The 22,812-nt window shown below is 41.8% G+C and overlaps 1 protein-coding gene across 1 annotated transcript in view; it reads left to right on the top strand.

Annotated features, from left to right (window-relative positions):
• PCOLCE2 (procollagen C-endopeptidase enhancer 2) overlaps nt 1–22,812 on the top strand; it is a 55,122-nt gene that overhangs the window by 962 nt on the left and 31,348 nt on the right. Inside the window, exon 2 of the mRNA XM_081300721.1 lies at nt 336–444. Within this exon, the coding sequence (XP_081156847.1) occupies nt 336–444 (109 nt within the window). The remainder of the gene's footprint in view (nt 1–335; nt 445–22,812) is intronic.

Below are 22,812 nucleotides of genomic sequence, written 5' to 3'. Positions count from 1 at the left end.
TCACCCCCTCTCTCCAGTTAAGCTGATCCACTAACCATTTTTTCCTACAAACTTGAATGTACCCTGGAGGACCAGGTTTTATAAATGTATATATATTCCTAGGTAAATGTATTCCTAGGCGATTATGATGGAGACAGATGACATCTGGTCTGAGCGCTTGATCAGGCTGTAATTTAAATATTCTGAGAGCTAGCAGCTTTCAGATCCATGATCTGGTGCAAGCAAGTATTAAACCGTATTAACTCTCATCCATTTCAGTACATCTTTCTGAGGGTGACATTAGATTGTTAAACCATGTTTCAAATTAAGTATTCTTTCCTCTTTTATTTTCACAGACCTGTTTTCACATGTGGTGGCATTCTTACTGGAGAGTCTGGATTTATTGGCAGTGAAGGTTTTCCTGGAGTGTACCCTCCAAATAGCAAATGTACTTGGAAAATCACAGTAAGCATTTTTTAAAAAGGTATCCTCTTGAAAGTGGGCATTGGAAGCAGAGTAAGGCAGTTGCTTTTTCTCTCTGGTGTGAGGATTTGGGTTAGAGGCAAATGCCTGAATAAATGAAATGTTGGATTTACTTCAACTATTTGGGAGATTTTTATTAAGAGATCTAGTGGTGTCCTGCATTAGCGATTAGAAAGGGCTCAAGATAATGCTTGAAGGAATAAATTCTTAAAGCAGATGTGTTTCTGAGAACCTAGCCTGACTCAGTTGAATTTTATGGATGCCTGATGAAGGCTATTTTCAGTCAAAGGTCTGTCTAATGACCTCTGGAAGTTAGTTATTCCTCATGGCTGCATAAATTCCCGGTGGGAAATAAAAGATCAAAGATATTGCTATGACAACTTCATACCCACTAGGAAAATAAAATAGAGAGAGGAGGCAAACACACACACACACACACACACACACACAACACTTTATGTCCCTGGATGGAAGCCACCACTAAAAGCAATCTAAGAATAGAGAATAATAATAATTGGGGCAGGGGACTGGATAACAATACTAGATTATGCTGAGTCAAGATCAGAAGCTGGATCTTGAAACAACTAGTGTTTTAAAAAAGGGTATTTAGAGTCAGCTGGATTGTGTTATCTTTGTAGTCAGCGATTGCTATCTTTATTTTTGTTGTTGTTGGGAAGTTGTTTGGTAATTGAAAACATTGGTTCCCTGAGAGCTTCCTTTAGTCAGGCAGCGCCACCCACAGATTGCCAGGTGTTTTGCAGGACAGTGTTGGTGTGGCCTGAAACATTGACTGGGGACTGGGGAGGGGGATGTCCAGGCAAGATTTTCCTTGACAAAGGAGGGATTTGCCTCTGGAGAGGCCTGTGGCCTCATTCTTCTGTGTGGAGACAAAGGAGGTGTATGTTGCTTCATTTGAATGCAATGCCGAGGTGAAAGCTATGAGCCTGTTCCTGGAGTCCCAGAGGTCTGACCCTGGGGATCCCAACAAACCAGATACAGCCACAAGCCACCTGGAGAGTTCAACTGGAGAGATAAGTGATGGTAAAGTAGGAAAGGAATGTAGTCAGTGTGGCCATAGGGGAGGAAAGGGGAAGGGAGGGAACATGCCTTGTAAAACAGATTGGTCAGACTGTGGCCTGGTGGATCCTTATCTCAGGTCTGGTTCTTTGAGGTTCTGTGGCACCAGGGAAATCTTTATTGCTTGAGGGAGCAATTTTGTTCCATCAGAGGTGGTCTGCCTATGAGGCTGGCTCTTATTGGAACCTGGGCTAAGCCAAGGAGAAAAGATTCAGAAAGAACAGGCCACAGAGCAAAGTGGAGTCGGTCAGGACTCTCCGAAGGGCCCAACTTTAAAGGAAGCTGTGTTACAACCTCAGCAGACCTCTCTGATTTCAAATTCTCCTCCCAACCCTCCCAGGATGGATCTTTAAATCTCAGGTTTATTGTAAAGACAAAATCATTTTTTTGGTGGGGGGGCGGGTACTGGGGATTGAACTCAGGGGCACTCAACCACTAAGCCACATCCCAGTCCTTATTTTTGTATTTTATTTAGAGACAGGGTCTCACTGAGTTGCTTAGCACCTCCCTTTTTGCTGAGGCTGGCTTTGAATCGGGATCCTCCTGCCTCAGCCTCCCAGGCCACTGGGATTACAGGCTGGGTATGTAAAGACAAAATGAGATAGTGCATCTAAATCCCTGAAACTCAGAACCTGAGGGGGAAGAAGTTTGATTTACCCCAGGAACATGTGGAGGAGGTGGTCAGTTGGAACAGAACAAAGAAGGGGAACAATGGGATGAGAAGAAGCAAAAAAAAAAAAAAAAAAAGGAAGTAGAGCCTTGGAGGCCAGAGTGAGGAGTTTGGATTTTGTTTTGGGTAAGAACCAAGGGAGGATTTTAAGCAGAGGAATGAGTCTGATTTTAAAAGATCATTCTGGCTGCTGTGTGGAGGTTGGATTACAAGGGGTTAAGAATAGAGAGAGATGGATTAGGAAGGTGACCAGGTATCCAGGAGGAGATGGTGGAGGAAATAGGAGGGCAACAGAGAAAATGAAGAAATGTGGAGACCTTTGCCTCAGTGTTTTCTCAGCAGATCGGAGTGCTGTCAGAGTGTCCAGGCACCCGCTGAGGGCAGATGCACTGGTCCTGGCCCCTAGTATGGCTGCTGTTCTGGACAGGGCTAGGCTCTGCTGGGGCCTTCTCCAATCCAGTCTCTAAAGTCTTCCTGAAGCTTGTTGGTCCAGTCCATTTTCCCAAACCTCAGTCAGTAAACCAAGAATAGGGTCCCCACTGTGTGATTCAATATCACTTTTGTCAAAACATCACAGCCACCTTTTTCTCTGACACATTTCTAAGATGTTTTTTTCCATCACAAAGATGGGAAAATCTCGAAGTGGCCTTTGAACTTTGTGGCATGCAGTGGTGCACACCTGTAATCCCAGCTACTGAGGAGGCTGGGGCAGAAGGATTGAGAGTTCAAGCCCAGCCTGGGCAATAGCAAGACTCTGTCTCAAAAAGTAGAAGGGCTGCAGATAGCTTGGTGGTAGAGTGCCCCTGGGTTCAATCCCTGGTACCGGAAAAAAACACACACACACACACACACACACACATAATCAAAACTTCATTTCCCTGAAGAGGGAAAGACATATGCTTTTTAAACTCATCTGCGTCCTATTTCATTCTTCTGAACTGGACATGTGTTCCAGCAAGGTGGCCTTCACCACCAAGTGGCTTTCGTTAAACTAAGCTATCAGTGGAGAATGTGGACAGTCTGGTTTTAGTGTCTATACTTTGAGAAAGGTGAATACTAGTTGTCACAGCCAGACTTTCTAGCCACTCGTGTAGGACTTTCTGGTATGGAAGTTTAGCCTGCAGATTAGAAATTTAGATTTGCTCTTATTTTTACTTTGCCCACTACTGGGGATTGAACCCAGGGCCTTACACCTGCAAAGCACATGCTGTCAGTGCGGTGCATTTCCAGCCCCTAGAATAGGACTTTGACATTTTTATAGCAATTTCTTGGACGGTTGCACTACCAACATTGGGTGTTTAATTACATAAAAGTTCATCTCCTCAATCAGACTCACCACACTTCAAGTGCTCAACAGCCACATGTGGATAGTGGCCGCCATACTGGACAGTATGTGAGTATTTCCATTATCACTAGAAGTCCCTTAGGACAGTTCAAGAGGATTTTGAGGTTAATTTTACTCACATAAACATGTTGAGCATGAAGTTGCTCCATGCCAGTCAGTTGCACTTCTGCTTTTCAAATGGGGAAGCTGATATTTGCCCTTTGTGCTTGTTGACGTTGTGATTGTAACTTAAACCTGTTGACTCAGCTATCTTTCTGGTAATAAACTCTCAATGGCCTCAGTTACCCTAAAGTTTTACTAATTAATTTTGCTGACTGTGTTCTTAAAAACGCACCACTTGACATTAAATCAGAAAATTTAAGAGTTAAGAAATAGCTAAGCATTTTGTAATCCATCATGAGAGTGACATTTTCTTAGTTTCCTGTAGGAGCTGTCTTTGGGGATTGTAATCCAAGGGGCATTTCATACATTTGTCCTTTATATATGAGGGAGTGGGCAGGAAAGGAGGGTGAATTGACAGCCAAGGTCCTGTGGAACTTGAGGATCCAGCCTTCTAAGAAAGCTTGGAAAAGTCACCCTAACTGACTTAAGGATAAGACCGGCCTGTGCCAAGTCCTGCAGCAAGACAGGGAACTCCAAACATGAACGACTACCACCGGGACCTCCTGCGGCAGTGTTCTCCTGCAGGCCAGGATTGTGTGCAGAGGGCAGTAAGAGATCTCTAGACCCTTAAAGGAATTGGGCCACCATCAGTCAGAACATGGCTGGTGCCTTTGGGCTCACTGCAACGTGGGCAAGAATGCTTTTCAGGAGTTGCCAGACACAGTGCCGGAGACACACAGGTGACTGTACAGGCAGTGTGAGATGGGGTGCTGCCTGCTAGAGGGGGAGCCAGACGGAGTGGGCAGTGAGACAAAATCCAGCAGGCACCTTGCATTCCCAGCTCCATAGCCCTGGGTGTGAAGACCACCAGTTCATATAGACTCATTATGGATTCACAGCACCCTTGGCAACTAACCACGCCTCTGTTTCTTGGTATTTTCGCCTATGACTTCTTCATTTTATAATCCCCATAGTAGAGTCAGAGATACATATTAATGATTTGATCCAAACCAAATATGTTCTTTTAGGGAAAAATAGACATTAACACTAAAATATCTTGCAAAAGCAACTCTATTCCGAGTCTGACTTGAGCTCTATTTGGTATGGATGTTTAAGTGGGATTGACCAAACTTTTATTTACAGCAACTGCAAATTCAGAGGAAATTTAAAGCCCAGAGCTTTCTAAGAACTCTCCTTAATCTGAATCTGGTGTATAGGAATTGTTCTTTAAAATTGGTTTCTGAACTTAAAACCAAATAGAACAGTAAATGTGCAAGGCAGTAGCTGTTATTATCTCACCAAAGCAGCAGTTGGCATATAGAGATTGGTGTAAATAATTTCGTTCTTAGATTTAAAACTGAGCATATTTTAAAAATCAGTTTTTAAAATGAGGTAAGCCATGTATATAGTCCTGTTGTCTTAAATCATTATTGAAATTACAAGGTTTATATTTGTTATTTATAATCCCTCCCATATTTCCAAAAATATCTTAAAAGTACTGAAGTTAGCCAGTTAATTAAGATTTTAATTATTATTTTTAGCATAAATCTGACTTGAGAAAAATCAGCAAATACTTGAGCAATTTCAAATTTAGTCTTCAGGCCCCACCTAGAAAACAACCTTTCATCCCTTTGACTCTGAAGTAAATAATGTGGGAGGATCAGAAAATCTTATTAGTCAGAGTTAAGAAGAAAATTTGGCAATACAGTCTGTCCTGTTTAGGCCAAAAGTATGTGAATTTCTCCTCATTTAGCTACTTCAGGCAGAAGATGAAAAGCATAAACTGGAATAGAAAGAACTTCAAATTTCCTACCTAATGCATATAGTATAATTTGATAACTACTTGTTTTTCTATCCTGCCAGAATTTAACATACTTGTTTATATAGATCAGAGTACTAAAATAATAATGTATGTTTTTGAGTTCAATTAATGTTGAATCATTTAATTTCATTTGCAGGCAATTATCTGAGGTTGTATGGAAGATAAGCATTAATGTGCCCATGTCACATTTAGGGAAACTGAGGCCTAATGATTTTGTATCTTGCATAATATCATCATGTTTGTAAATGGTATGAAAAGACTTAGCACAATATATTCTGACTCAGTAATACAATTACGCTCATACACTTATTTATCAAATAAATAAACATTCACCAAAATTTATTGAGTGCCAGCTATGGAATAGGCATTGTGATGGGCCCTGGGAGCAAAAAGACAGGGCGTAGTTTCTGCCCTCAGTGAGCCTGTAATCAGTGTTCTAGGGAGTAGACAAGAGAACCAGTAACAGTTGTGTGTGTGAGTTATGTTGGTGCTCACCGTAAGTAGTTTTATGTGTTGACAATTTGGAGTAGACCTTTGTAAAAGCTTTATTTGACTTCACACAGGTCTTGATATTTCTGAGTATACCTAATAAACAATTATATAAGCCAGGCGGGGTGGTTCACACCTGTGATACCAGCAGCTTGGTTAAGAGGATGACAAGTTCAGCACCAGCCTCAGCAATTTACCGAGGCCCTGAGCAGCTATCTCAGAATGAAAAGGGGTGGGATGTGGCTCATTGGTTAAGTGCCCCTGGGTTCAATCCCCAGTACCAAAACCAAAACACAACAAAAAACAACACCCCCCCCCAAAAAAAAGCAATTATATAAAAGTATTTCTGTACCCTTGCCCTGAGGGTAATTTTGTGACTTTGTTGTGTTAAAGTCATCATAGGAATCCATCCCCCAGAAGGCTGATTACATTTAAACTGGCTGATTAAACTTAAACAGCATTCACATTTAATGGAAAGAACTCATAAATTAAAAATATGAGTGGGATTTATGTCTTTGCAATAACTTGAATGGCTTCGTGAGAAGAAAGCTAGCAGGGGTGGGCATGGGTTTGTGTCAAAATTCAAACATAGAGCGATGCTCTGGTCAGTCAGTGCCAGGTATATAATTTGAGAAAACAAATAGTGAATTGAGGCAGGAACTCAACGTTTAAGTCACTTAATTATACCTGAGGGTGCAGCAAAGGGTTCTAAAATTACTGTAACTATGATTTGTCTGGTGTAACCACAGCAGGATAGATAGGGGAATGGAATTTTGGCCTTAAACACATATTTCCTGGCTTTAAACTATACATAGGATTTAGAATTATATAGAGATTGAAATTCCAATCTTAACTGTTTTTTTTAATGAACGTATATATCTGTTTTACTAAGCATAGTTATTTCAACTGCCTGAATAGTAATTTAAGATGCTGTGTTAATTCATTGACACTTAAGGAAAGTGACAATGAATATAATTAACAGAAAATGTTTGCATATCAAAGCTTGAGAACTGTATGAATGGGAGTAGAGCCTACAGCTGTTTTTTTGTTGTTGTTGTTGTTGTTGTTGTTGTTTGTTTGTTTTTATCAAAAGTGCTTATCTGGAAACTTATGACCCTTAGGACACATCAGTAACCCAGTTAGGCTTTGGTGGAGAAGACACTGGAAGCTGGAAGTGTCCCTGCCACCCTGACTCCTCTGGGAGGCAGGGCCAGATGCAGCCTCTATCAGTGATCCAGCAGGTGACATTTTCCCACTGGGGCCTCTGTCCCCCTTTTACTGATTGTTTACTCTTCTGCTTGCTTTTGAGGCCTCTGGTCCTTGTTTCCATTTTGTTCTCCTCTTGATTCTTCACATGGAAACCAAGTATGTTTTTATTGATTGAAAACCTGATGCTCTGTAAATATGTTTATTTGTACTGCTTATATTTTTAGTGCTGCATTCAGGCAGAGGAAACTAATAGAGAAGAAAACATAAAAATGGAGTCTTCCATTGGGTTTTTTCTTTCTACAAGAGATTCTCTTTGACAATTATTCAGAAGCAAAAACCCTCTCCTTCCTGAAACACCACTGTCAATTTAAAAATGTGTCAAGGAGACACATTTTTAAAAGGCAGTTTAAGTGGAGAAGGCAACCATAGAGGTAAAGCACTAGAACGAAATTTTTTGATATTTTATGAATATATATTTTACGAATGTATTTATGATATTTTATGAATATATAATATTTATGAATACCATTCCTTGCCTCCCTCCAGAGTTCAATTCACTGAGCAAATTTGAATTGTTCCATACATTTGCAAATTTCTTACAAATGTTCAGTTTAAAAAGATGGTGTCCTCACTTGTCGGTTGCTTTTTGTTGAAGACCAGAGAAGTATTTAGAGGGGTCCTAGTTCCAAGGCTAGGTTTTGTGGGGTTTTTTCCCCCCACATTGTCCTGCTTAGTTAGGAAGGTGCACTGTGGACAGCTGCTGTCCCGGGTTCCTTGCACAGAGAAGTGTTTTATGTGTGAGTTATTGTCCTTTGATCCCATGGAAAGGGGAATCATTACCCTCTCCTCACACAGTTGTAGCTTTATCAATAGTGGCCGTAGTGCTTTGGGGTCCCCTTGAATTTCTAACTCTAGGAACTTGGGAGAAAAGAAGGGTTTTCTTCAAATACATTATTTGTTAGCTCATGAGAGTCGGTGTGGCAGGTCCTGGAGAACCAGAATAAACATCCAAAAATAAATGGAACACCCGCAGAGAGGTGGGGAGCCGGAATGAAAACTGCTCAGAGCACTAGCCCTGCCTTGCTTTCACCGCCTCCCCGCAAGGCACTCCCGGGCACTGCACATAATCAAACAGTGTTTTCCAAAAACGTGAAGGGAGGGGAGATCAGTTAGGCAGAGATGGGACGGTGGAAGCCAGTGGCCGTTTTACTGCTGAGTGCTCCTAGCCATGGTTGATAGGGGTTTGATTGCTAGACACTGACCTAAAACCCCTGGGTTACTGTCAACTTCCTCTGAAGAAATCATAATTTATTAATTCACTAAAACTGGAAAGTACCTACCTAAGATCAGGTGCTGGATTGAACCCAGAAATAGCAGTGATTGGAAACATCACAGCCCCGAATGAATGGGGGCGGTGAGGAAGGAGGCACTCAGTAGTCAGAAATGACTAACAGTGGCCACACGGTGACAGGGATCTTGGTGGAGGGTCATATGCGTGGCATTCCTCAGTGCTTAGCAGAATGGGCTTTGGAGAGTCACAGTAACAGAGGTTTTAATCTCTGGCCGCTTACTTACTAAGTGATGAAGTTTCTGGAACTTTCTGAAGTTGGTATCCTGGATATCATGGTCCAACCTGCCCTGTGAGGTTGATGTGAGGATTGAAGTAAGTAGGAGACAAGGCCTCTGCACAGCGCTTGGTGGAGTCAGGCGCTCAATAAATGGTGGTGGTGGTGATTATTTTTTTAAACCTCTTTTCCAGAGCTGTAATGAGGAATGAAAGTGTGGCATTTGTGTAGGACTTGTCTACAGGCCAGATTTTTCAAGCCGGATGGTAATCCCTTTGGGGCATGGCGAATTCCCATTGAAAATACCTGCTGCTGATCACTGTGCCCTTTCTTCATTTAAACATGAGCTTTCATAAAACTGTGCCCGCAAAAGAGCTTCCAAACCCTCCCTGTTTTGCCCAGCCTCCTCTACCCCAGCACCTACAGCGGGTGCCTCTTGGCTTTTGGAACCAGGGAGTTTGGAAGCGGAGAAAAGATTGTCAGTTAAAAATTACAAATTAGGCTGGGGGTGTAGCTCAGAGCACTCAGGAGGACATGGGTTCAATCCTCAGCATAGAAAAAGTAAGAAAAGAAATAAACATTGCAAATAACCTTGTATCTTTAGAGATGGAGATTTTAATTCACCTTTGGAGTCCCAAATTACCAGAATGGTCCCCTCTAGAAACACAAACTAAAGACTTTATTCATTCATTCCTGGTAGAGACATGTGGCGTGGTGGTTAAGCGTGAGTTCAGTTTCTGGAATTGTCCTGCCTAGATCCAAATGCCAGCTCCACTGTGGTGGTGGTGAGTCTCCAAAGATGACACTTGAGGTGCCACACCTGCTGGTTTTCTAGCGTCCCCCATCGTTGAATCTGGGATGGCCTGTGAAACAGACAGAATAAAGCAAAAATGACAATGCTTGACTTCTGGGGCTAGGGCATAAGAAGGCTTTCAGCTTCTGTCTTTGTTTCTCTTTTCTCTCTCTCTCTCTCTCTCTCTCTCTCTCTCTCTCTTTTTTTTTTTTTTTTGCACTGCTGGGGATCAAATCCAGGTCCTTGTACTACACCTCCAGCCCCTGCCTTAGTTTCTTCAAATTACACTCGGGAGGAAGCCAGCTGCCTTAGAAGGACCACCATTCTGTGATGAAGCTCAAGCTTCATGGAGAGAGATACCCAGGCAGCCCCCATCAGTTTTAATCTTCTCAGCTGACTTGCAGCCCCATGAGGGAGGGAGTCATTGGAGTTCTCTTGTGGTTAGGCCTTCAGATGACAATATCCTAGCTGCTAACTTGAGAATTGTTGCATGAGAAGTCAAGAACTCTCCAGCTGAAGCCAGTGAACCCACAGAACCATAAAAAAATAAGAGCACATCATTGTTTGAAGCCTCTTGTATTGAGGTGTTATGTTATGCAACAGATTACCAAATCAGTTCCTGCCTAGCAGTATTACCTTGGACTTTTTACTTAACTTCTTGGTTCCTCAGTTTTCTCATCTATGAAATGTGGGTAAGTCTACTCCCTACCTTCTAGGATTGTGTTAGGTGTTATATTCGTTATCACATAAATGGTATTAAGATCAGTAAATACTCAAAAAATCATTATTATCTGGTCATGAAATATTCATGAAATACTTACTGAACATTTTTTATGCATCAGGCCCTGTTTTATATTCTGGGCATATAGTTGTCTAGGTCCCTCTAACAGTGACATGTGAAAGCAGAACTGCATTCAGATTTAGTATTGGTGTCTGGATGTTCACTTTCTAGTGTATAGAGGTGAACATTCCGGAACATCCTGAGGTGAAATGCTTATATGCTTTCCATGTTTACATCCTGTTACTCAGTTGAGCTATAACTGTATATTATACTCCTAGTCTGTGCAAGAGTACTGTGAAGCAGTATTAATGTTGACTTTGAAGCATGTTGGTTTTATGTATAAAACCATCTGGGGTTGAGCTTGCAAGCAGTTAAACAGTGAAGTAAATTAACAGTTAACATGAACCAAAAGAATATATTCTGTTTAGCTAGTTAACTTTAGGAAAAATGTGATTTTTCCTTTAGAGTTAACAAAGGCTAATGAAAATGCTGCTGAATGATAGATCATATCATAATTTTGACATTTGCAGAATTGTTGAGCTAGCATATATCACTCAGCCACCTTTAGTATTGCATTTGTTTTAGATATTTCATTCCATGTGGGTCATAAAACTTTTTGGGGAAAGTATTTTTATGAGGAGAATTTTTTACATCTTGTGAAGATGAATTAACAATAACATTCGTCATCCTGTTGATGATGATAGTGGGCTCTGATTTGTGATTTTTCCACATTTGCCCAAGATTTCAGTGATCATGGGGTGAAAGTGAAGGAGATGGATGTGGTTGTTTTGGGTTGTGGAGCCCTGCATCAAGAGGCAAGATTTTTTTTTCCTACTTTGGGGTTCTTTTGTAAGCTATGGGTAGGAAGAGGGTACCACATTTATTGTGGATGCACCGAAAGAACGTTGGCATGGAGACTGATAGAACTTGGAGATGATGCAGTATTTACCAAGCACAGCTCTTCTGGGCACATAGAATACATCAGGGATCCCGGCTGTCTCTTACCCTGGACGGGCTGCACGTACCTGGCTTGTACTCTGAACAACAAAGAGGAGCCAACAAGGGGAAGGTAGGAGAAGCGGAGGCCATTGAGGGAAGAGTCAGGCAGATCTTGTAGGGCCTTGTGGGCCATTTTGAGTGCAATAGGAAGTCTATCCGTCGGAGCCCCAGTAGGAAACAGCACACTCAAAATACAGTGATTCAAGGGGTTAATCTGCAGAGGAACTCTCTGACAGGGCAGGAGGCCACAAATGATTATGTGGTGACATGGGACTAATTGCAGCCAAGCTGTCAGCACTTCTGGCTCCCAAGGGAGATGAGGGAGCTGTTACTAGAACCCAGGAGTCAGCACAAGATGACCTCATAGGGAAAGAGCCTTGGCCTGACTCTCTGTTTTCAATGTCCTACTGGTGCTTTCAAGGCCAGAAGCAACCAGAAGACAGATGTTGATGTGTGTGTTTATTCCTGGAGGTCAATCCCGGGAAGGCAGTAGGATGGAGATGGGGAGAGAGGGGTCCAGAGGGACAAATGGAATGTAGAGGGCACAAGGAGGTTGTATCAGCGTTCTCCAGAGAAGTAGAATCAATAGTAGATACATACACATGTGTATATATCACACATTTATAAATACGCACACGCACGCATATTTAATATGCACACATATGTACATATATAAAGACCTTTATTTAAAGAAATTAGTTTATGTGATTGTGGTATTGTGGAGGCTGGGATCTGAAATGCATGGGGCAGGCAGGGGACACTCAGTGAGAAGTGATGCTGCTTTCTTCCTCAGGGAAACCTCAGGTTTGTTCCACTTGTCCCTCTGAATTCCCTTCCAACTGATTGGACGAGGCCCACCCACATTATTGAGGATGATCTCCTTTATTTAAGGTCAACTGATTGCTGGGTACAGTGGCACATGCCTGTGGTCGCAGGAACTTGGGAAGCTGAGACAGGAGGATCTTAGATTCAAGTCCAGCCTCAGCAACTTGGCATGACCCTGTCTCAAAATTAAGAATAAAAAGGACTGGGGATGTAGCTCAGTGGTAAAGCACCCCTGGGTTCAATCACTAGTTCCAAAAATAAAATAGAGTCAGCTGACTATAGATGTCAAACACCTCCACAATATACCTTCACAACAGAACTTAGATTAGTGATTGATTAACTAGGAACCACAGTCCAGCCACGTTCACACTTCAAACTAACCTTCGCAAAGCAGGGTTTTAAGCAGAGGGGTGACATAATGTGGCTTATGTTTTAAAAGGATCACCCTGGATGCTGTGTTGAGAATAGATCATGGGGTGTTAGGAGGCTGTTGCTGTCACTTAAGAGGTGGTAGCTGGACCATTGTGGGAGCCATGAAAGTGAGGGACGGCCAGTTGCTGGATATATATTTTAAATAGAGCCAATAAAAATTTTTGATGAGCAAAATGTGAAGTGGGAGAATCGAGGTGTCAGGGCAGAGCTTGGGCCTGAGCTGACTGGAAGGATGGTCCTGCCTGTCGTCGGCTGTGCCAGGGGAGGTCAGGGGTCTGGTTTTGATTGTTAACCTGAGCTGTGCATTGGCCCCTAAGTGGTGATGTCGCTGCAGAATGTCATGTAAATGCTTATATAGAGGAAAGAGGCCGCAGGTAATAGTTTGCTTCCTTTTCTTGAACCAGCGCTTTAGGAAATCATATGAAAATTAGAAAGGTGACCCATTGGCAGTTGGGGAGTCCCTGTCCCTAAAGTATGCAGTTCAAGATCTGAGTGGCTGTACTCCACTGTGCTAGGTCTGCTGGCTGCTAAACAGAAAGGTTCTCACAAGCTTTGAAGTGGAGAATGGTAGATTGTGGGAAAAAAATTGCTCCGTGCACAGGTTATGTTAATGAAGATGTTTCTTCTGCTTCAAATGCCTGTGGAGTGTGTCACAGCAGGAAATGCCATATCTTGCCCAGCCTGGTTCAGAGCCCAGATGTCACTACTTTACTTTGAAAACAAGGTCTTGGGTTTTTTGGAGGTGGGACTGTGGCAGAAAGGGCTTGGTGTGGGGAGTTTGGAGTGTTTCCAGCACTTGATGTTTTCCTTCACTCTCCAGAGAATTCAGTCGATAACATGATGGGGCATATCTTCACACCACACCCAGATGTTGCAGCAAAATGTGAAAAATGCTTCCTAGAGATAAATCGTATCGGAGACAGAATCAGGAATCCAAATGCTGTTCTTGCCCAAGTTGAAACTCACCTTTTAAGATCTCAAGCGTGATTCTGTCCACCAACCTGACATTTTACAGAAGGTTGAGTTCATGAGGAAAAAATGACCCATCACTTGCGGGTCCTTATTTGATTTGACTCTCCAGAACCGTCTAAGGAAGCTGGCAAACACTGCTTCCATTCTTTTTGATTTGTTTTGTTTTTAGTTTTCTTTTTGTAGTTGTAAATGAACAGCATGCCTTTATTCTATTTAGTTTTTAAAATAATTTTTAAAAAAATTTTGATAGATTTTTATTTTATTCATTTATATGCAGTGCTGAAATTGAACCCAGTGTCACATATGCTAGGCAAGTAGTGCCACTGAGCCCCAGCCCCAGCCCACTGCTGTCATTCTCGACTTCTTATTACTGTGGGTTAGAATTTTCTAGTTTGTAGAGGAAGAGAGTAAAAGATAAAACTGATTGCCTTTTTTTTTTTTTTTTTGGTACTGGGAATTGAACTCAGGGACACTCAACCACTGAGCCACATCCCCAGCCCTATTTTGTATTTTATTTAGAGACAGGGTCTCACTGAGTTGTTTGGTGCCTTGCTGTTGCTGAAGCTGGCTTTAAACTCGAGATCCTCCTGCCTTAGCCTCGCAAGCCCCTGGGATTATAGGCATGTGCCACTGTGCCCTGCTTGATCACCTTTGAGACTATTACCAAATGGATTAACCTATGTTAGAAGTACTCCTCTTGCTCATGTGACCGTAGTACTGTGTTAATTTTAAGACAGTGGTATGAATTTGATGAGGTTTTAAAAACGGAGCCTAACACTGATGGACTGTGTATATATCAATATCCACTAAGTGGTCCTTGGAGGCCGAAAGTTTCAGAAACACCATCTTAGATGATGGTGTTGTAAAGGGAAGAAGCCCTACTCAGCCTTTGTCCTTTCCTTAGAGCCCAGCATGTGACCTGACACATAGTGGATACAGTACTTAATAAATATTTTATTATCTTATGGAAAAAAACTGGATAGCCTTCATGGGAGAAATGAGAGACTACCATCTTCTCTTCTGTCCCCTGCCCTCCCCTCAAGGGACTCACATTCCTTTGAGAAGAGTTTACAGCCAGCTGTTTTATTACTCAATTTTATTATTTTTAAAATATTTATCTTTTAGTTGGACACAATACCTTTATTTTATTTATTTATTTTTATGTGGTGCCGAGGATTGAACCCAGGGCCTTGCACATGCTAGGCGCACACTCTACTGTTGAGCCACAACCCCAGCGCCCATTTCTCAATTTTAAATCCTTCAGTTTTCTCAGACATCTCAGGTACTTTTCTTTTTTTCTTTTTTGAGGTACTAGGACTGAACCCAGAGGCTCTACCACTGAGCTACATCTCCAGTCCTTCCTATTTTATGTTGAGACAGGCTCTTGCTAAGTTGCAGAGGCTTCTCTCAAACTTGCTATCCTCTTACCTCAGCCTCCCTAATAGCTGAAATTTGGGGTGTGCACCACCACATCGAGTACTTTTCTCAGATGAAAACAAGAACCACAAGTTGGGCTAGAGCTATAGTTCAATGATGCAGTCCATGTTTATCTACACAGGCCCAGAGTTCCCCAGCACTGCACACATAAAACGTCACAATCCTCTATGACAGTTCTGCTTTTGATCCTTTGTGAAACTGTTGGATTAACTATTGGTCAATTCTTCCTTCTTTCTTCCTTCCCTCCTTCCCACCTTCTTTTCTTTCTTCCTTCCCACCTACCTACCTTCTTTTCTTCCTTCCCACCTACCTACCTTCTTTCCTTCCTTCCTTCCTTCCCTCCCTCCTTCCTCCTTTCATTTGTTGATGGGGATCACACCCAGGGTCTTGTACATGCTAGGCAAGTCCTCTACACTGAGCTATATCCCCAGCCCAACCACATGAGTTATTTATACATGGAGTGGCTGTTGATTATGGATGCAGTTGGTAAAATTAATAAAACAGGATACATTAGATGTGGCATGTAATAAATAACTGGGTTCTTATGATAGATAACAGGATGAAAGGATATAACTAGAATTTTTTACAATTTGTTATGCAGATGCATATCATTTTCAAACTTCTGACAGGTTTCAAGTTTGCAGTCGTGAATGGCACTTAAGTGGTAGCTTTGCTGTGATAGATAATAATAATTTTAACCAACAGTCACTGAGCATTAATTAAGTGGCCAGCATTGCTCTGAACTCAGTGGATTGCTAGCTGTATGTTCGCACCTCCTGCCCGGCACTGTTGTTTCTCTGTTTTATTTTAGGCATATCTTACATACAGTGACATGCACAGACCTAAATTTGCAATTCCCTGAGACTGATGAATGCATGCACCTGTGTAACCCCAACCATGGCAAGCATTTCCAGAGCAGAAGAATTCTTTTTGTTCCTTCCCAGCCCATTCATCCCTTCCCGCGAGGGGCAGACAGCATAGATTAATTTTTCCTGTTCTAGAACTTCATAAAATTGAGGTACTCCAGAAAAGTATGTGCTTCTTTATTTCTTGATCATTTTTATGCACTAGAATGCTTTTTTTGGTTTATCTGTGTGGTTGCAGGTGCCAGTGATTTGCTTCTTCTGTTGCTGAGTATGATTCCATGGTATGGCTGTGCCACAGCTGGTTTGTGCTTTCTCCTATTGATAGGCATTTGTGTTTTCTCCAGATTTGGGCTGCTATGAACATTTTTTTTTTCAAAATGTATTTTTATTCATTCGTGCTTCTTTTTCTCTAGGAGTTTCTGAGTCATGGGATTAGTACGTTTTAACTTTTTGAGAAACTGCTCCTCCGGATTCCAAATGGGTTGCCCATTTTACACCCCCACCAGTAATGTGTGGAATTTCTATTTGCTCCACATTCTGGACATTTTTGTTTGTTCCCAGTGGTGGGGATGGAACCTAGGACCTTGTGCATACTAGGCAAGCCTTCTACCACTGCATAGCTCCCCTGACCTTAATCATCAGGCTTTTAAATTTTAGCTGTTCTAATGGGTGTTGGTAATATTGAATTGTGATCTTAGTTTGCATTTCCCTGATGTTAGAGATTTTCACTCTTTGTGAAGTGTTTGTTCTTTTGCCCTTGTTTTTATTGGATTATTTGTCCTTTATCATCAAATTGTAATTCATTTATTCTGAATACAAGTTCCTTGTCAGAAACATGTATAGCAAATATTTTCTTCCCATGAGTGGTTTAGCTATTCGTTTCTCCATCATGTCTTTTGATTAGCAAAAATTGAAAAAAAAAAGGGGGGGGGATTGAACCCTGGGTCACTTTACCACTGAGGTACATCCCCAGTTCTTTACATTTTTTTTATTTTTATTTTGAGACAAGGTCTCACTATATTGCCCAGGCTGATCTTGAACTTGCGATGCTCCTGCCTCAGCTTCTCAGTCTAGTCACTGTGATTACAGGTGTGCACCACCATTCCCAGTGAAATTTAAAAAATTTCAACATCAAATTTACCAGTTTTTACTTTTGCAATTAGTGCTTTCTTGCCATCCAGGATTGCAAAGATATTCTTCTATGATCCTTTTCTAAAATATTTATAATTTCAGCTTTTACATTATGTCTGTGACCCATCCCACATTGATTTTTGTATGGTATGAGGTAGAGCATCACAATTCATATTTTTCTATGGGGGTTTCCAGTTTTTTTTTAACACTTTTTGGAAGATTGTCCTTTCACCTATTGTCGTAATAGGAGATTTTATTTATTAATGGATTGATTGATCATGGGACCTGGCTCACACAATTGTGTAGGCTGAGAAGTCCCATCATTTGCTGTCTGCAAGCTGGAAAACCTTGTGGCATAAGTCGGTCTGAGCCTCAGGCCTGAGAACCAAGGGGCTGTTGGTATAAGGTCCGGAGTCCCAGTAGAGGGCCAGGGGCTCCAGTGTCTGAGTGCAGGAGAAAATGAATGTCTGTGCCCTTCTTGCTCCTTTCTGTTCTGTTTGTGTCCTTGCTGGGGTGGTGGATGCCAGCCTTCGTGGGTGAGGGTGGATCTTCTGAACTCCTTCTACTGACTCAAATGCTCATCTTTTCCAGAACTGCCCTAACAGTCACACCCCAAAATAATGTTTTTCCAGCCCATGTGGGAATCCCTCAGCACCATCAAGCTGACACATAAACTGAACCATCAGACTCATCGAAGTGCTTTGATACTTTAGCCAAAAATTAATTGACCATATCAGTGTGGGCCTGCGTTTGGACTATTATATTCCATTGATCTAATCGCTTATCCTGACTGTTTTTCTGTTGCTTGCAGGGAGTCTTTTGGACATCGTTATTATAATGATACCGATGAACAAATTAAGTGAATCATATTCTTTAAAAGGGAAAAATTAAGCTGTAGATTAAAAGGCCTGAGTGTATCTACATTTCCTTTCTTCCTACCCAGTCACATCAATTATTCAAAGCTCTCTGTACTTACTTTGATTTTGCTGGTATATTTATACAAGTTAACATATTGACTACATAATATCTGTTTTTGCAGTTATTTCTACAACTTCCCCATATATTTTTGTTGTTGGTGGTGGTTTGTTCAGTTTTGTTTTTTCACAGGGGAGATTGAACCCAGGGCCTCATGCATTCTAAATATATACTCGACCACTGGGCTACACCTCCATGTAGTTTAATTTTTTGCTTTTTCATGTTGTCCTCTGAAAAGCAGTGAGAAGCCCTCTCTCCTTATCAGGGTGTTGCTTTTTTTTAAAATCTCTGTAGAAATTATGATTGATCCGAAAATTGACAAATCAATTATGATTGTCCCTGGCTAGTGCAATCTCCAGGAGATGCTGTCAGGAGCATCTGTTGTTAGATGTAGGGCAGCGTCACTGCACTGTTTGGGGTGCCTGGCCTCTTGTTCTTGGGCATAATATGGCTGCCTAAAACCAGATTTGCAGTGCAGCTCAGATGCTCATCTTTATCACAAGCTAAGTTTTGATGCTTTTCGATTTGTATTGGAAAAGTTTTTACAGGATTAACCCCAACATAAAAATGTCTCAAGATTTGAATAGACATTTCACCAAAATGATAGGTGAGTGGGGAGTAAGTGCATAAAGAGATGTCTAGCATCGTTAGTCCTTAAGAGAAACACAAACAAAAACCACCGTTTGGTACCATTTCACACCCACTAGAATGACTATAATCAGAAGATAGATAATAGCAAGTGTTGGTTGTTAACTATGTGGAGAAATCGAAATTCTTGTACACTGCTCGTAGGAATGTAAAATGGTGCAGACACGTTGGAAAAGTTTCTTTTAAAGTTAAACATTTACCATAAGAACCAACAGTTGCCCGTGAGGTTAAGAACTGGAGTTATGTTTGAATGCCTTTGTAGGAACAGACACCCTCCCAGGGTCCCTCCTCTACCCCGGCCAGCAAGGAAGAGCCTCCCTCTCACTTCCCCTCTCTTCTCCCTCTGTCATAAAAGGTTATGCTTTTACTCTGGGAATCAGAGGGCTCTGGACTTGGCAACTGCCAAGTGTACCGGAAGAGGCCAGGCCAAGGTGCAGCACTAACGTCTGTGTACTGGAGGGTGAGAGACGTATTCCCCTTTCTCTCTGTCTCCCCTTGAAAGCTGAAGGAAGGTCTTTACCCTGCAGACAAAGCATCAAAAGATCTTAGAGAAGATGATCCACCCCAGAGAAAGGGCCTCCATCCAGGTACCGACATTTGGGAGGCCTTTTGTCTCCATCACACTGGGGACAAACCCTGCCCCAAGATTCCATTATCCTTCTCTCACTTCTGAATAGGAACAGGCAGTTGACAATTCCTAAACCTTCAAGGAAAGCCTGTTACATGAAAAGCAGAGACCTGAACAGACAGAAAAATTCCAAAGAGACACCGTACAGAGCAGAAGAAAATGTCAAACAACTGTCCTTCTTATCCTCAGGGATATTTTTAAAAGGTCCGATGCATATAAAGTAGAACCAGGATGCTGAAGAGAGAAGCAGCAACGTAGTACACACTCGTGGAAATTCATGACTTGACAGTAGCAACAAGAAGTCAATAGAAGGACTAGAAGGTAAACTTGGAAAGGATAGAAAGTAGAAAAAAGAAGAGGTAGAATACTGAAGAGAAAGGGTAAGAAAATTAGAGGATCTATCTAGGAAATCCCAACTAAATAATGAGAAAAAAATGCAAGAAATGTCACAGTTCAGCTCAACAGTGAATAATATTTATGTGGTTATAGTAAGGGAAGTTCTAAATATTGATTTAACTAGACCTTTAATGGAGGAAAAGGGGGAATAATAGGAAAGATAAAGATAAAAGTTAAAAAGGATAAATCAAGAAACAGCAGCGCAGCTTATTATTAAGAAACAAAAAAATTATTTAGAAAGAAAAAAACGCTGAAGAGTTAAATTGGTTGTCTTTGAGGAGTGGATATTGGGGGTGGAAAGAGGGCAAGGCCAGTTATTTCCTAGTAAGGCCTTGTGGTGCTATTTTAGATCATAAACTGTGGACATTAACTTTTTATATATAAATTGGATTTTGAAGCAGATTTAGTTCTCTCTTGTGGCAACCAGATGCTGCTGTGTAAGTCCTTCCTCTCTGTTCAAGAGGACCTCTGGGCTCCCATGTGCCTCTGTTCTGTTATATATGTGTTTATTACCTGACTGATTTCTCTCATCCCAGAAGGGACAGGCTTCTTGTTTCATTCTTAGTAAAATATCAGTATAGTTTTGTGCTCCCGATTCATTACAGATTTATCTTGATGAAATTCCAGATTACAGAAATCTTTTCTTAAGAATGCCAATTTTAGTTTTTTTTTTTTTTCTTTAAGCCATTGAACAGAAATCAGCTGTATCTTATTTAAAAAAAAGTTTTTGGAAAAAAAACTAGACACGTCATTAAGAAGACACAAGTGCTGCACGTGACAAAATGGCTCTCACTAGCACAGGGCTCCTCTGGCTGTTATATCTGTTGCCCTTAAGATCGCTGTCAGACAACAGGGACTAGTAGTTGAGGGTGGGGACACTTTTTCCTCTGGAAATCTCTACAAGTCATGTTTATCCTGTTTTGGATTAACTCATGTTGACAACTTTTGGAGAATTGAAAGAATGTCCTAAAGTGACTTAAGGACTTTGTTCCATTTTTTTTTTGGAAGATGTGGAGAAATTGACTAATTTTGATTTTTATGACCTATCTGCAGTCATGAAACGCAACTAAAAGAAATTAGTATCCTTACTTTAAAAAAATTATAATCCTGGGCTGGGGTTGTGGCTCAGTGGCAGAGCACTCACCTAGCACATGTAAGGCCCTGGGTTCGATCCTCAGTACAACATATAAATAAATAAAATAAAGGTATTGTGCCCACCTACAACTTAAAAAAATAAGTATGATCCTGTATACATGGATTGAGGGACTGGCATATGAGCAAGCATTTTTTTTTTTTTTTTTTTTTGGTACCAGGGATGCTTAACCACTGAGCCACATCCCCAGCCCTTTTTATTTTTTATTTTGAGACAGAGTCTCGCTAAGTTGCTTAGGTCAACTCAACCACTGAGCCACATCCCCAGCCCTATTTTGTATTTTATTTAGGGACAGGATCTCACTGAGTTGCTTAGCACCTCACTTTTGCTGAGGCTGGCTTTGAACTTGTGATCCTCCTGCCTTAGCCCCCTGAGCCGCTGAGATTATAGGTGTGTGCCACTGCGCCCAGGAGAAACATTACTCTTTAATACTTGATTTAGAATAATCCAGGATGCATTTGGTAGAGCTTCATCTTGTACTTCTGTCTTCTGTGGTGGTCTCGTGTAGACGTGTCAGGCACAGATGCGCAGTGCTGAGTGCTCTTTCCAACGTGGGGTTAAATGCAAAAGATAAGCAAGCATGGAGTCTCTCCCCACCCTTTCCTGACATCCTAGGCTTAGCTGCAAGGGGCAGCCAGTCTTGGGTAGCAGAGGGACTGTAATTAATGCTGCTGCTCCTGTCTGCCACTTGAGGTACCAGTGCCACGGTGGGAGTCATGGTTGGTGAAACACATGAAGCCACCAGGGTATGCTTGGCTGGTTTGGTGGGAATCTTGGGACAGCACAGCTTTGGTGTAGATGCAGTGCATGCTGGGAAAAGGAGGCTGTCCTGCCGGAGAACAGAGAACCTGAAAGCTCTCGCTGGAGCGTTTTTTTTTTTTTTTTTTAATTGATTGCTCGTTATAAATCTACAGCTCTTTGTTTGATTCTTTGGTCATGCTTTTATTTTGCAGGAAACCTTTGCAGGAGCAAACAGCTAAAAATAAAGATCACGTTTAACGGTTTAGACAGTGAATTTCCAGTTCTCAAGAAAGTGCATGATGAGTGCTCAACTTACTCAAAGCTATCACTTATATCCACCCTGGGGTCCTAGTGACAGTGACAAGAGAAGCCCCTGTGAAAAGGAATGCCCCTTATTTAATGCTCCAGAACCTAAGCTGTAGTCCCTTCCATGGTTGCCCATGTCCCCATCCTACCTGTCGGCACTTAGAGTTCCTGTTACTCTGGTTCTGCTTTGCTCCTCTATTTCTCTTGGCAAACTTGAGTTTAGTCGGCCTTGCAGCCCCATAAGGCAGGACCACTGCTATTATCTCCTCCAGGACATTTTTTTCCCTTCACCCTTGGAAAGCATTTGTAGCAGAGGCGTTATATGAAGCCTATCTCTGTTGATTTCACAGCCAAGTCAAGACCCATCTCTCTTCTCAGTTTAAGAAGCACTATGGCTACTGGGTACCTCTCGGCCAGCTCACCAGGCTCAGATAGCAGAGTCACGGGTGGTCATGGTGATGGCATAGGGATGAATGTCTTGGCAGGGACATTGAAAGTACACCATGTATGTTAGAGTTTGGATCTTGAATGTCTCCCAAAGGCCCATGTGCTGAAGGCTTGGACCCCAGCCCATGTCACCACTGGAGGTCTTGGAACCTCTAGGAAATGGGGCCTATTGAAGTTAGGTCATTGGGAATGTGCCCTTGAAGGGGATGTCGAGACCCTACCCCCTTCCTCTATCTTTTGTGTCCTGGTTGCCTTGAGGTGTCCAGCTTTGCTCTGCCGCGTGCTGTCCACCATGATGTAATGTGTCATCACAGGTCCCAAAGCAGTAGAGCCAACCAACAATGGACTGAAACCTCTGAAAACAAGAGCCCAAATAACCTTTCCTCCTTTATTAGTGAACTGTCTCAGGTACTTTGTCACAGTGATGGGAAAACTGACAAACACCATGTATCTTGATGATTCTGAAATTTTCTCACTTTTGTGATTGCTCCAAATTGTCCCGGTCCACTCCAAAGATAGGTGCCTTGAACTGAATTCATCT

This window comes from Spermophilus citellus (assembly GCF_964194105.1).
Source record: "Spermophilus citellus genome assembly, chromosome: 7".
NCBI lineage: Eukaryota > Metazoa > Chordata > Mammalia > Rodentia > Sciuridae > Spermophilus > Spermophilus citellus.
Note: the sequence above shows the minus strand (reverse complement) of the source record. Positions and strands in the feature narration are given on the sequence as shown.